The sequence below is a fragment of the Callithrix jacchus genome, chromosome 15 (assembly GCF_049354715.1).
Source record: "Callithrix jacchus isolate 240 chromosome 15, calJac240_pri, whole genome shotgun sequence".
In the NCBI taxonomy this organism is placed as follows: domain Eukaryota; kingdom Metazoa; phylum Chordata; class Mammalia; order Primates; family Cebidae; genus Callithrix; species Callithrix jacchus.
Window position 1 is genome coordinate 103,868,316 of NC_133516.1, and position 15,216 is coordinate 103,883,531.

At 40.0% G+C, this 15,216-nt stretch overlaps 1 protein-coding gene across 1 annotated transcript in view; it reads left to right on the forward strand.

Moving 5' to 3' along the window:
- The window catches only part of CFAP44 (cilia and flagella associated protein 44), a 137,432-nt gene that overhangs the window by 84,615 nt on the left and 37,601 nt on the right, over positions 1–15,216 (forward strand). Inside the window, exons 23-25 of the mRNA XM_002807617.6 lie at positions 1,538–1,734; positions 5,137–5,311; positions 13,070–13,247. Of these exons, the coding sequence (XP_002807663.5) occupies positions 1,538–1,734; positions 5,137–5,311; positions 13,070–13,247 (550 nt within the window). The remainder of the gene's footprint in view (positions 1–1,537; positions 1,735–5,136; positions 5,312–13,069; positions 13,248–15,216) is intronic.

A 15,216-nucleotide genomic window follows, 5' to 3' on the forward strand; every position in this document is an offset into this window, starting at 1 on the left:
AAGAAATAGTAAATTATTTTAAAAGGAGACATAGAGTTTAAAAGATTAAGTTAGAAAAATAGAAAGGCAAACAAGCTAGGAATAAGCAATATACACAAAAATAAATTAAATTCCAAAATTAAAAGTGCATGTGTGTGTGTGTGTGTGTGTGTGATAATTATGAACCAATGCCCCCAAATAACAAGGTAAATGATGAAAAATTTTTTTAGTTAATTTTAAAAATTGACAGATATGAAGAGCTTTTAAAAAATGAAGGCAATGTGGGCTATGAGAGAAAGATGAACTGGAGATTAGTATGATTTCCTGAGCTTCATGTTTTTTTACAGAGGCAAATGGAGGAATCCAATAGATGGGGACTTTCATGAAATGTTATTAAATATGAAAACCTGAGGGGCAAAGAGCAGAAATGAGGTCTGTACTTTTATCCAAGTGCTCAAGGTCTGCTCTCCTTATAGTTACTACATACAAATAAATTGCATTGCTGCATGTATGTAAACACACACATATGTACAGCACACATGCCATGTAATTAAAACAAAACAAAATGTGTGTGAGACGCATAATGCTTTAGTGAGGTGAAGAATGAATATTCTTTAGTTTCTAGGGAATGAGTGTTAAAAATTATTTTTCTACTTTTTGATTTAGAGACTCTTCACTCACACACAGATATTTATGTATTTGTTTATATAATTTACATCTTGTATTTATTCATATATCTATGCAACAAAACACAAACGATATATTACATATTATAGATAATTATCTATTATCTATAATGTATTATAATTATATATAAGTTATATATAGATTATATCTTAGATATCTATAATTTATATAGATAGCTCATGCTATATCCATAATATATTATATATAGATATATCTATTATATATATCATATATATAATATCATATCTTCCTAAAAGGAACTTCTTCACCACTTTCATCTTTTAGCAGGTAGCAATCTGGTTATAATTCAGCAATTCAAATACTGAAATATTATCCAGGAATTCACCTATTCAGAGATGTAATACCGGGTAAAAAGTGCTATAATTTTAGGGTGAAAATTATATATGATATATAATATATATTATATATTACAGATAATTATCTATAATACATAACTAATATGTAATATATAACAATCTATTATATATAAGTATATGTGTAGATATATGTCTGCATAATATATAGTCTATTATATATAATATGTAGAGAGGTGGATTAAATTTACTCAGAGTTTGATATGATCCATTTACCATTAGACTACAGTCTGCCTGCAGAATTTTCATTTTCCCATATATTAGCAAAACACTGGTATTATAGTGATTAACAATGAGTTGTTCAGTCTTTTCATTAGAATGACTGTATTTGCTCTTTAATCAAGTCCAATTCAATCTCCATGACATCCTGTCGGTATATATGGTTAAAATTTGAGTCTAGCACAGTATAATGATAATAAAAATAATAGAGTTTTATTTTGTTACTTAGTAATTATGCAAAATGGTGAATATTGAAAACACTCATTTTATTTTTTCAGATTTCGTGATCCATTGGAAAGTGATACTATTGTGGTTCATGCCATACAGAGTGACCACAAGATATCCTCTTACAGGCTGGTGCAGCCCTCTAAGTACTCCAAATTCAAACGAGCAAGTCAGTCAGAGAGAAAACCAAGCAAACCGGACAAGTTTGAGAAAGAGGAAACTGGAAGAAAGGACAGCCAGAGAGATGGAGGTAGCCTATGACAAGAAGGCTTTGAAATTCTTATTTACTAAGACTTCAAAACTGAATTGTCTGTGGGCAAAACCACTGAACCTTCTTTGGTGCTTGAGCTCAATCTCTTGTCCCTCTTCCTTCCATGATGGTTTGCTTTGGAGTAAATAATCAAGAGAGACAAAAGCATATGGTATAGCTGAGAATGAGAGGCCACATTTTTCCAACAAATGCTCTATGCCTGCTGTCCTCTTTAACGTGGTTTGTAAGAAAACCCACCCCGGTCATGACAAGAGTGGGTGAGAGGACTGGATGCTGCTGTTTCCTTACTGGCCACATCTGTCTATTGTTAAATCTAGGATTTCCCCAGATGCCAAGTTCTAGGCAGTGGTTCTTTTCAGATTCCTGGGCCCCATCCCAGAGTGTGGGGCTAAAACACTGCATTTCAGAATGTTTTCCAAGAACTTATGCTTTAAATAGAATGAGCAGACAATACAGGTATGAAAATACTACCTCTAAGACCTTCAACCTGTTTCTTGTGGGTTTCCACAAGGTGACTGCAGAACAGGAATTCTGGAAATGGCTTGGAGAGCCAATCAACAATAAATGGCAGGTGCTGCAGCCGGGCTAGGTCTAGGCTATTGACCATGACACAATATGAACATTAATATTGGTTTATCTTCCTCGCTGAGAACTCTTTAATGTCTCCTTTTTGATTCTAGGATAAATTCTGGAACTGCTGTCCTGGTACTTAATCCTTCCACAATCTATCCCTATTCTATGTTTCCAGTCGTGCCTTCTCATACTGTTCAACACCTGTTTAGTCTTTTGTCCTGCCTGCTGCTTGTCGGGAACCAGCCCAAGCCTGCATGTGGGTGCCCCGTGTCCCGGCAGTATAACAAGGGAGTGAGAAAAGGAAATAAAGACAAAGATACAAGAGTACAAGTTCACAGCATGGGTCCAGGGGTCCAGTGCACTCTCTCGTGGGGTGAACTGTGTTGGCACCGAGCTCTGGGCTCCACGTGCTTTTATTAGGTGTGTAAACTTGTTAATTGAGGGGTAGGGGAGCAGGAAGGGATGATCAGGGGAGGACTTGAAACTGTTGGGAGAGGCCTTGAAACTACAATGGGCAAGAGAGCCAAGAGAGAGGTGTGGTCTGCAGTATTCAGTAGCAGACCTGATTCTTATGCAAACCCAGCACACTGAGTTCTACCACCGTTGCTGCCAAGGTGCATTTGCATCAGAAGCTTAGCAGATAAGGCACCACCAGGTTTCATCACACCCAGTGCATCCTGGGGCTGGACACACAGCAATCAAGATTACTCCATATTCTGAGAACCTAGACAGAGCCTGTGGCATTCAGGTAATCTCTGCCCTGGAAGGCTTTTCCCCCTTGCAAGCTCCCACCTGCCGAGACCCTTAGGTCGCCTCCCTTCTCAAAGATCTTAACACGCATCCTCTTTACGAGATCCTCATGCAGCCTCCACGTTGAGAAGGCGTTCGTGAGACCCAAGCAGTATTTCCTGCTCTGCAACCACCCCATGGTGTTGCCCGGTTCTACAGCCTCTCAGATGGTCTTTACCTTAGGCCTCCTGTTGCCGCTTCATTTCTATTTTACTGCACCAATACTTGATACAGCTTAGTTCGGGGTATAAGCTTCAGTGTACAATAAGCAAAGCAAGCTTATAATTATAACTTAGGTCTGCCCCTGGCCATCTTGACTGACAGCTGCTCCCTAATTATGTCTGCACTTCCACACCCAGGCTCCTGCTGGACTGACCTCTTCACTCCTCTCCTCTCTGAATTCTGCCAATTCTTGGGCTCTAGCTTAAATTACTTTTGTTTCACAAAGCCTTCCCATGACCACCCCGGCCACATAAACGTTTTCTCTGTACCACCATATATTTGAAACACGAAATATGATGAAATAGTTATTTGTAAGTATATAAATATCTCATATTATTTAATTTTTATGTCTATATGTAGCTTGAACATGAATAGAGTAATTCCCTAATAGAAGCTTGTTAGTAGATCAGGTGTGGTCGCTCACCCTGCAATCCCAGCACTTTGTGAGGCAAAGGCGGGTGGATCACTTGAGCTCAGGAATTCAAGACCAGCCTGGCCAACATGCTGAAACCCCATCTCTACAAAAATACAGTAATTAGTTGGGCATGATGGCACATGCCTGTAGTCCCAGCTACTTGGGAGGCTGTGGCAGGTGAATCACTTGAACCCCAGAGGCAGAGGTTGCAGTGAGCCAAGATTGCACCACTGCACTCCAGCCTAGGAGACAAAGTGAGACTCTGTCTCAAACAAACAAACAAACAAACAAAAAAAAAACAAAGTTGCTAGTTGATAAAGCCAATTTTCTTTTCTTTTCTTTTTTTTATTGAGACATAGTCTCTCTCTGTCCCCAAGGCTGGAGTGCTCACTGCAACTTCTACCTCCCAGGTTCAAGCAATTCTGGTACTTCTGCCTTCTGAGTAACTGGGATTACAGGTGTGTGCTACCACCCCCAGCTAATTATTTTTTCATATTTTTAGTAGAGATGGGGGTCTTACCATGTTGCCCAGGCTGGTCTCAAACTCCTGAGCCCAGGTAATCTGCCCACCTCAGCCTCCTAGAGTGCTAGGATTATAGGTGTGAGCCACCAAGCCTGGCCATAAAGCCAATAATTTTTTAATTATTTGATTGTGTTTCTGATGAGTGTTCAGTTGGCTGCAGACACTTCAGTTGGCATGTACCACCTCAAATCGTACGTATCAAATTGGACTCGATTTTCTCCTTTTCCCACCATCACGTCACAAACACTCCTTCCCAACACGTTAGCGGTTCACCATCATTTATCTTGTTTTCTAATTGTTTAATATATGTCTTATCTTGCCAACTTTTAATAAGGTTCTTAAAAGCAAAAAATGTGACTTAGACCTTTTTATTTTGGCATTTCACAGTACTTATTATGGGGTTGAATTCATAGGAGTTGGTCAATAAATACTTCTTTGTTTTTGTTTTTGAGATGGAATCTTGCTCTGTTTCCCAGGCTGGAATGCAGTGGTGAGATTTCAGCTCACTGCAGCCTCCACCTCCTGGGTTCAAGCAAATCTCTTGCCTCAGCCTCTCAGTAGCTGGAATTACAGGAACACACCACAACGGCTGGCTAATTTTTGTATTTTTGGTAGAGATGGGGTTTCACCATGTTGCCCAGGCTGGTCTGAAACTCCTGACCTCAAGTGATCTGCCCGCTTCAGCCTCCCAAAGTCCTGGGATTACAGGTGTGAACCACTGCACCTGGTGTTCAATAAATACTTTGATTTACAAATTCAACATATTCTGCATTTTTTTTATTTGGCACATTAAAAACAATATTTGCGAGTATTGTTTTTATGTCTGAAAATGACTAAAAAATGTTGATTCTCCATATAGGTGAGAGTGTTCTTGCACAAGAAGAATCAGTAATAGAAAAAGGGAAGAAATTTCGGCCTAAAACCCTAAGTGAAATTATGGTGAAAAATCAAATTGAGAGAACGAGAAAACTTATGTTAAAAGCTGAAAGAGCACAACTGAAGATTCAACAGCGAAAAAAAGAATGGGAGGAACTGTGAGCTTTTTACCTAAACTCTAATCGTTTTAATATTCGAGCCCCAAAATAATATATCTTAAAAATCTTTATATTTATTCACATCATTTAAATGCGAAAGTAAAAAAAAAAAAAGAAACAGAGTATAATCAGAATGATTTTTAAGAATTAAGAAATGCTTTTCTATCTCAAAATGATAAACATATTCTCCTGTATGTTCTTCTAATATCTTATATTTTGACTTTTTATCATTAATCACCTGAGGTTAACTTCTTTCTCAAAAAAAAAAAAAAAGTCTAGTATTGTTATGAAAGGGAAGGGTGTGGTCCCTTTAAATGATATGGAAGCGGGGAAGGGAAGTGCTGGGTAGAGAAAGGCATGGTCCCTGGCTAGGGCTCTACCTCCAGGGACCTAGGTGAGGACAGGCATTTCCTGCCCAAATGTTGCATTTCCCAAGACCGCACTGGCCTGCCATGTCCCCATCCTGGGTATATAAACACCTGAGACCCTAGCGGCAGACACAGAAGTGGCTGGATGTCATGAGGCACACATTGGTTGAAGAAGACACAAGCAACCAGTTATGGAGAGCATGCAGGAGAAAGAGCAGGCTGACAGGCATCAACAGGTGCCGGTGACCAGTGGGATGAGGCAGAGTTTGGCGGCACAGTTGGGCTGGGGCTGCCGAGTGGCCCAATTCCAGGGAAAAACCCTTCTGGCTCTCCCACTGGGGAAAGCTACTTCCACTCAATAAAAATTTGCATTCATTCTCCAAGGCCACAGGTGATCTGATTCTTCTGGTACACCAAGGCAAGAAACCCCGGGATACAGAAATCCTTGTGTCCTTGTGATAAGGAAGGGGGTCTAACTGAGCTGGCTAACACAGGCTGCCATTAGACAGCACACAAGAGAGACCCTGTAACACATGCCGTTGGGGCTTCAGCTGTAAACATTCATGCCTAGAAACTGCCTGGGGTTGGAGTCCCACAGCCTGCCCGTTTGTATGCTCCCCTAGCGGTTTGAGCAGTGGGGCACCCCTATCGCATACCCTTTGAGGGGGACAAGGGAATCTTTCCCATTTCAACTGGGGGCTCGTCCGGGATTGCAGAAGGTGAGGGTGGGTGAATGCCAAACTTTTGGGTCTGCCTCTCTTCTAAAACCCTGCAGGTGAGATGGTCTGTTTTCCTTCTCTGAGTTTTAAAAACCCCACCCTAAGTGGGAAGTCAAAACCCTCAGACTTTGTCTCTTTTCTGTCTTTGAAATGACACTTAGGTCTTTCTTTATAATGTTAGTTTTGCTACAGGCTGTGGAAATGTTATTAATGAGCATTAGGCTCAGCTACCGAAGGTGCACATCAGACCAGCTGTTCCTAGAGGTGCCACGTATGCCTCCAACCCGACAGCTGCAGGCATGCACGGCTCAGGGTACCTCTCCTTACCCTTTTTCCTCCCGGCTCGGGTGCCTGGGCATGCCTGCAGCAGGCAAGGGCCAAGCCCAACAGTCACAAGCAGGTGGGAGAAAGCCATGACAGTAGCCGCAACCCCACAGGGTCAACAGACAAGTGCTTCTTGCCCACCATACAAATGGAACCTCTCCTCCCCTGGCCAAGGAATTCAACCTAGTCTGAACTGAGGGAAAGTTATAAGGATTAGAAAGGCCCAGTTGCACTAAGCAAGGGGGTTTTCCCCCAGAATGTCTTCCCTTTTTGCCCCTTGAACTGTTTTTCTTTTTTCTAAGTGAAAGGGCTCCCCCACCCCCTGCCCCCCGCACACCCCGCTCTGTTTCTGATAAGAAAGTTAACAGGAATGGCCCCTGCTGGCTGAGAACTGCACATTTGAGGCACTCTAAGTAGATACAGCCTCTGAAATACTTTTTCAGTCCCAACCTCGATTGCAAACTTTCATCTGAGTCCCTAGAAAGAAAAACCAGGTCTGAGGGATCCAAAGCCAGGCACCAGGCACAATGTAAAGCACCAGTTCCTGCTAAGCTTCCTACCCCACGGAAAGAAGCTTCATGGCATAAACAGGCCCAGGGAATTCAGTTTGCTGACAGCAGGGAGAAATGGAGGCATAGGTGAGGGGGGTTAATTCCTATTCTCCAGGTGTCCCCTGCTTCCTGGGTATATACTGCAGTGGTACCTAGGCCAGCTGAAGGATAAACGGTGGAAAGGGAGAGGAGGATGCACTCTTTCTCTCTCCATCACGCCCTGAATTTTCACTGAAAGAAGGAAGGGAATGAGGGACACCTCTCTTCCCTGTCTTTCAGAATGGACAATAAGTTCTCTCTGTCATCCCCAGCTTGCACTCCTCTGGAGTATATCCTGAACCATTGGGACTACTTTGGCCCTCAGAATGTGACCCCTTATATCCCTCTGCACAAAGGTTTGGCCAAATTATGATTTACAGGAAGGACTGACTTGACCCCAGGAAGGAGCTATTCATTTTGATACCATTCAGCAGTTGGAATTTTTCTGTAGATGTGAGGACAGTTGGTCTGAGGCTCGACATGTTCAGGCTTTCTGTAGCTTGCCAGGCAATCCAGACTGTTGCTAACACTGTAGGGTCGATTGATCCAGCGCTCCTGTTGGCCATCTCAGGGAAGGCCGCAAGGGGTAAGCCCAGGGAATGAAAGATACGGGGCACCCCCAGCAGAAGAGTCACGTCTCTCCAGCCTTGCTCCTCCAGATCTACCCTGCCCCCCTTATCCAGCATCAGCCTCCCACTTGCCCCCTCCTAGAAATTCTTGCCCTAAACAAGCCCCAGTCTTACTCTTGCCCCTCCAGCAGATGCCCAGTGAATTTGGGCCCAGTAAGGCCCAGGTCCCCTTCTCCCTACAGTACTTAAATTAAGAGGGATCTTGGGAACTCTTCATATGACCCTGAGAGGCTTTCCAGAATTCCACCAAAATATTTGAACTCTCCTGGAGAGAGATGTTACCTTTTCAATCAGACCCCGATGGACAAATCTCTCTGCTGCTTGCAAGCAGCAGAGAGATTTGGGGATTTCATGGAAATCTGGTATGAGGTAGTTTCACTTGACAATCACATGTTTTCATTGGTTTATTTGCCATCTGTATATTTTTGGTGACGTGACTCTTCATGTCTTTTGCTCATGTTTGAATAGGATTGTTTGCTCTTTTACTGTTGAGATTTTAGACTTCTTTATATATTCTAGATACTAGTCCTTGTGTTGGATATACAGTTTATAAATACTTTCTCTTAGTCTGTAACTTGTCTTTTCATTCCCTTCACAGAGTTTGTTCTTTTTTTTTTTTTTGAGGCAGAGTCTCATGCTTTTGCCCAGGCTAGAGTGCAGTGAAGTATCTTGGCTCACTGCAAACTCCACCTTCCAGGTTCAAATGATCCTCCCTCATAGCTGGGATTACAAGCATGTGCCATCATTCCCTGCTAACTTTTGTATTTTTAAAAGTAGAGACAGGGTTTCATCTTGTTGGTCAGGCTGGTTTGGAATTCCTGACCTCAAGTGATCTTGCCTCTCAAAGTCCTGGGGTTACAGCTGTGAGCCACCACACTTGGCCTCCCAAAGTCCTGGGGTTACAGATGTGAGCCACCCTGGCCTCCCAAAGTCCTGGGGTTACAGATGTGAGCTACCCTGGCCTCCCAAAGTCCTGGGGTTACAGATGTGAGCCACCCTGGCCTCCCAAAGTCCTGGGGTTACAGATGTGAGCCACCGCACTCGGCCTCCCCTAACAGAGTTTTTCATAGAGCAACAGTTTTTAATTTAGTTGATGTTCAATTTATCAAATTTTCCTTATATAAATCCTGATTTTGGTGTCGAGGCTAAGAACTCTGCCTAGCCCTAGGTCCTAAATACTGTATCTTATTTTCGTCTTAACATTTTGTAGTTTTTTCATTTTATACTTAAGCTAATCTTTAAACCAGGTATCAGACTCAGGTTGAGATTTGTTTTTTTTTTGTCTTATGGATGTCCAATCACTCTAGCATTTTTGTTGAAAAGACATTTCCTCCTCTGACTTTATTTTGCCTCTTTGTCAGAAATCATCTGGACGTGTTTATGTGAGTCTATTTCCCGGTTCACTTTCAAGTCCATTGATCTCTCTATCTGTTCTTTACCAACACTACACTGTCCTGATTCCTATATCTATATAATAGACCTTGAAATCCAGTAGAGTGATTCCTCTCATTTTATTCTCTTTCAAAATTATTTTAGACATTCTAATTACTTTGTTTTTCCATATGAATTTCAGATAATTTGCCATAATTTCAATAAGAACCATGTACAGCAGTGTATTCCTTTGTGGAGAACTGGTATCCTCATTGTGTTGAGTCTTCTAATCCATGGGCATAGTATGACTTTCCATTTATTTAGATGTTGGATTTCTTTCATCAGTGTTTTTCTGTTTTCAGCATAAAAGTTCTATACATATTTTATTAGGTTTGCACATAAGTATTTCTTTTTTTTAGCAATTTTAAATGGTATTGTGTTTTTAAGACTGGTGTCTCTCTGTTCACATTCACTGCTGCTAGTATAGAAATACAACTGATTTTTGTATGTTTATCTAGTATCCGGTGACCTTTCTGAACTGCCTCAGTTCTAAGAATTTTTGTTTTAGTAGGTTTCTTGATATTTTATGTGTAGACAGTTATGTCACTTGGAAGCAGGGACAGTTTTATTTCTAATCTGTATGCAGCTTATTTCCTTTTCTTATTGGACTGGCTAGAACTGCCAGTACTGTATTGAAATAGAGTGGGAAGAACTGGCATCCCCTCTTTGTTTCTTGTCTTAGAGGGAAAGCATTCAGTGTTTAAATGATCTGTTTCCAGCCTTTAACTCAACCTACCTATACTTTTATATTTGAAGTTAGTGTCTTCACTAACTTCACTAGACAACGTACACTTTCGTTTTTAAATCCACACTGCCCATTTCTGTCATTCAGTGGTGTATTCAGGCCATTTGTATTTATGTACTTATTTATATTTAGGGCTTACATCTGTATTCTATTTTTGTTTTCTTTCATTCTATTTTTTAGATTTCTGATTTCTTCTGCTTTGCTAAGGAATTTCTCAATGAATCCATAGGAAGTATTCTTTGAGGGATACTTTTAAATATAAATTTAAAATTTTGAGTGTTACAGTGCTATACAAATGTTCGGTTTCTTCTTGAGTCAGTTTTTATAATTTGTGTCTTTGAAGGAATTTGTGCATTTTATCTAAGTTGTCAATTTTATTGGCATAAAGCGGTTTATATTATTCTCTTCTTATTTTAATTTCTGTAGTATCTGTTTTAATGTCCTCTGTTTTATTGTTATTTTTAATTTTTTTGTTGTTAATTCTCTCTTTTTCTTAATCATTCCAGCTAGTGATTTACCCACATTATCAATCTTTTCAAATAACTAGCTTTTGGGCATAGATTTTAATATATTGTTTGGTCTATTTTCTCTGTCATTTTACTATTCTTTTTATAATTTCTTACCTTCTAATTAACTTAGGTTTAATTAGCTTTTACTTTCTTGCTTCTTGATGTGTAAACTTGTATATAAGCTTTGATTCTATGTCCTTCTTCTTTTCTAATATAAACATTTAGAGTATTTATTTCCTCCTAAGCATCAAGTTAGCTGCATTACACATTTTCATATGGTAGATACTTATTATCACTTAGTCCAAAGTATTTCTAATATCCTTGTGATTACTTCCTTGACTTGCAGCTTAGTTTCCAAAGATTTGTGGTTTCAAAAATGTTTCCCTGTTAGATTTCTAATCCAGTTGTTTGTGATCATAGAAAATAGTCTGTGTAAGTTTTTAAAGATGTATTGAGAACTGTGTTATGGCCCTGCACATACAGTCTGTCTACGTAAAAGTTCAGTGTGCGCTTGAAAAGGATATACTCTCTTGCGTTGCTCGGTGTAGTGTTCTATAAATGTCAATTTAGACAAGATGTTTGATAATGTTTTTCATATCTTCTATGTCTCTCTCTCTTTGAAGGCACAAGTTTTTAACGGTTGTTCTTGAATGTCCCCTGTATTCAACAAGCTCTCTCCGGTTGGTGGGACTATGAGTGGTTCCTAGCTATGTGGAAACTATGAGAATTATTTGTTCTACAGTTTCCCAGTCATTGTACTTTTCCTAGAAGTTCTTTGCCCAGCTTCATGGTGGTTCACATTGCACATGTACAGATTAATACTCAGCCCAAAAGTTCAGGCCCTATGTAGATTTCCAGAGGCGTTTCTTTGTGTAGTGCTGATATTCTTTTCCACAATTCTTGGTACCAAATTTGGCCTTCCTGTACTCTAATCTCTGCCTCCTCAGTCAGCGAGTTCACTGGGCTGTATTTGGGATCCTGATCCCACTCTATAGGCTGGTAATTTCCTCCATGCAGCAGCCAGGAGATAATAAGGATCACATCTTTCTCCTTTTCTAAAGAATTACTGTTTTATGCTGTTTATGTTCAATGTCTAAACATAGTTGTTTCACATATTTTTTGTTCAGTTTTTTGATTGTTTATATCATATGAGGATAATAATGGCCCCTGTTCCTCTCACATGGCCAGAAGCAGAAGTAGCTCTTCTCTTCTCTTCCCTTCCTTTTTGTTTATTTCCTTTCCTTTCTCCCTTTCTCCTTTCCTTTAAAAATATTAATCCTTCATTTTAGTGCAGTTTTACACAAATAAATGGCTGTCATTTAATATAATAGATGATGGGTTTCCTCTGGACTTTTGCATGTCCGTTTCCTTAAAAGAACTTTCTCTTAAAAGAAAGGGCTGACTACGATGTGTACATGCTCACGTTGTCTAGCAGACTTCACTTTAAAAACGTACACAGGTATGTTGGGACCTCCCAATTAAGGCCTTTTATGAGTTCCAAGGTGTCTAAGGGTGTGAGCTGGTAGCCCAAACCCTTAGACACCTTAGTACTTCCCAGGCAAAGAGTTCAGTGTCTGTAGAGAGTAGTTCTTTAATTTTAGTTTGGATATACAGATTGCCACTGTTTTGTGTGTGCAGGTGGGAACGTCTGGGAGGGCCCAACTGGTTTAAGCATTTTTTTTTTCAATCCTTTAATTAATTTTGCCAAATGTATCTAGCATTCCGTTCCACTCCCTCTACCTGCTCTCTTTGTGCTTGGAGCATTCCAGGCACGTCACCAAGAAGATAATATTCAGTCCCTTTTGTTGCTTAACTTGTGGGTATTCAGGGCTACAGTTTGATCTGGTTTATTCATTAATGTAATTTGATCTTCTTCCTGTCTTCCAGAACTGGCTCAGTGTCACTGATTTACTTTCTATTCCATTCTTAGCTTTCCTGATAATTTACAACTTTTTATACTTCTGTACTGTCCTTTTCAGGGAATTTGGGGACGGAGGGAGAGGCAAATATGTATGTTCATGCTATCATCTTCAACTAGATACCTTTTCCGAAAATGTACAGCGAGCATATGCAATAAAAAGGTTCAATTGACTTTTCAGTCATTAAAAGCCCACCTAATTTACAAAGCTTAATTTATATCAAGAGAATAAATAACAATGTTCATACGAATTACACAGAAGTAAACCAAAGCCTAACAGTAATTCAGATTATTTCAGTACAATCTAGTGACTGGTTCCTATTTATATACGTGTATATTATTTTGCTTGGGACACTTTAAAAGTAGTAATTGAATTTTAAAAACTGCTTGGGCTCTGTGACAAAAGTAGCATTATAGATTTGAAATTATACTTTTGTTTCATGATTAAATTTGAGTATATGCCTAAAGTAGACAAATTAGAGTTTATTGTCATATTTGTGTCTGGGTTGTCTATTTTTCTAATAGATACAAGAGCAAACCTGATGATGGCTATGAAGATCCCAAAGACCTTGAAGCCATCAAAGAAGCCCAGGTGTGTATGGGAGATTTCAATCTGAAGACAGCCCCAGACTACAAGATACCTGAGCACATGAGAATAAATGCTGCCAAGAAGGAAGAGGAACTGGGACACCTAGATTCTTTGGTACTTATCTACAGATTCTATGACCATGGAGAAAGTACCCTCGGTTTTTAATTAAATTCTGCCCAAACCACTCATTTCCTTAGCTGGTCAATAAGAATATCTAACCATAGAAATTAAGAACTGGAAATGACTATCATGATTATCTAGAATGTCCTCTTTTTACAAGTGAGCAAACTGAGGCCCACAGAGGACAAGAGATTTGTCCATGGTTAGTTAGCTAATATGAAAGAACCAGCTGTGGACACTTACAGTGTATCCGAGGGTCACAGATGGGTACCACCTGACAGGTGTGGCAGGGTCATCAAGGATATCTGGGAATCTAGGTCAGAGTTTGAGGAATGTATCTCTCTCTTGTTTGCTGTGGCCTTATTAGAAGGATTAATACATCTTTGTTGAGTTAGCATTTCTTAGAAGACTCTGTCTTTGAGCTTTTCTTAAAATACCATGTTTCAATACCAGTTTCATGGGTAAGGATTATATTTTGTGGACTTTGAACCTCTGAAATTCAGACAAATCCTCATTGGGTTTAGTTTTTGGTTGACATGGACAACCAAGGACTTAGATTGAAAAGGCCATTGTTCAATTATTTAAAAATCCGGAGACAACAGAAGCTGGAGAGGATGTGGAGAAACAGGAACACTTTTATGCTGTTGGTGGGAGTGTAAATTAGTTCAACCATTGTGGAAGACAGTGTGGAGATTCCTCAAGAACCTAGGAATAGAAATTCCATTTGACCCAGCAATCCCATTACTGAGTATATACCCAAAGAATTATAAATTGTTCTGTTGTAAAGACACATGCAAGTGTATGTTCTTTGCGGCACTTACAATAGCAAAGACCTGGAACCAACCCAAATGTCCATCAATGATAGACTGGATAAATAAAATGTGGCACATATACACCATGGAATACTACGCAGCCATAAAAACCGATGAGTTTGTGTCCTTCATAGGGACAAGGATGAACCTGGAAACCATCATTCTCAGTAAACTGACACAGGAACAGAAAACAAAACACTGCATGTTCTCACTCATAGGCGGGTGTTGAACAATGAGAACACGTGGACACAGGGAGAGGAGCATCACACACTGGGGTCTGTTGCGGGGGGCTAAGGGAGGGACAGCAGGAGATGGGGAGGGATAACAAGGGGAGAAATACCAGATATAAGTGATGGGGGAATGGAGGCAGCAAACCACCTTGCCTTATATGTACTTATGCAACAATCCTGCATGATCTGCACATGTACCCCAGAATCTAAAGTACAATTTAAAAAAAGAGAGAGAGAAAAGGTCATTGTTGAGCCTCTTTTTGTAGGACTTCGAAACTGTTCTAGGCAACTCAGTGCTAATTTATTTCTTTGTTATTTTCTCTGCATTCCTCCAAACCACTTTCTATCACCCTGATGTCTGATCCCCATTTTCTTATGAAAGTTCCTCTTTCTGCTTTATTAATTCCTTAATCACCACTTGAACTGACAAGTGACTCTTTATGCTTAAAAGCTTAGAGGTTATCTGAGCTACTACCTTTTAGGAGAACTAGATACACAGCAACCTAATACGGTTGCGGAGGTTGCACATTTCAAGGCATCACCTTGGAGAGGGTGCCGATCATATCGCAGATAGATTAACAGTATTTTTGAATATTTTTATAATTTTCTGACAAATGCAAAGGAAGTGTCCTGAGGAAGAGGTGTCTTCTGTTTCACCAAAGAGTTACATCCCAGCAGCACGAGGGTCCTGGCCTGGCAATTCATATCCACAGATACATTTTCATAGCTCCTAACTGTGTGTTTCTCATCAAGATGGACAATTTGGACATTTTAGTCATGGCCATTTGGATTGTTTTCCTAGTTCTTCCAAGGTAATTTTTATTTATCATGTTACATCAATCATCATAGAGAAATGTTCTTAAGACCACAATTTATCCAACCTGAAATTTCACACTCTAGCTAGAGGAGGTGGGCAGGTGT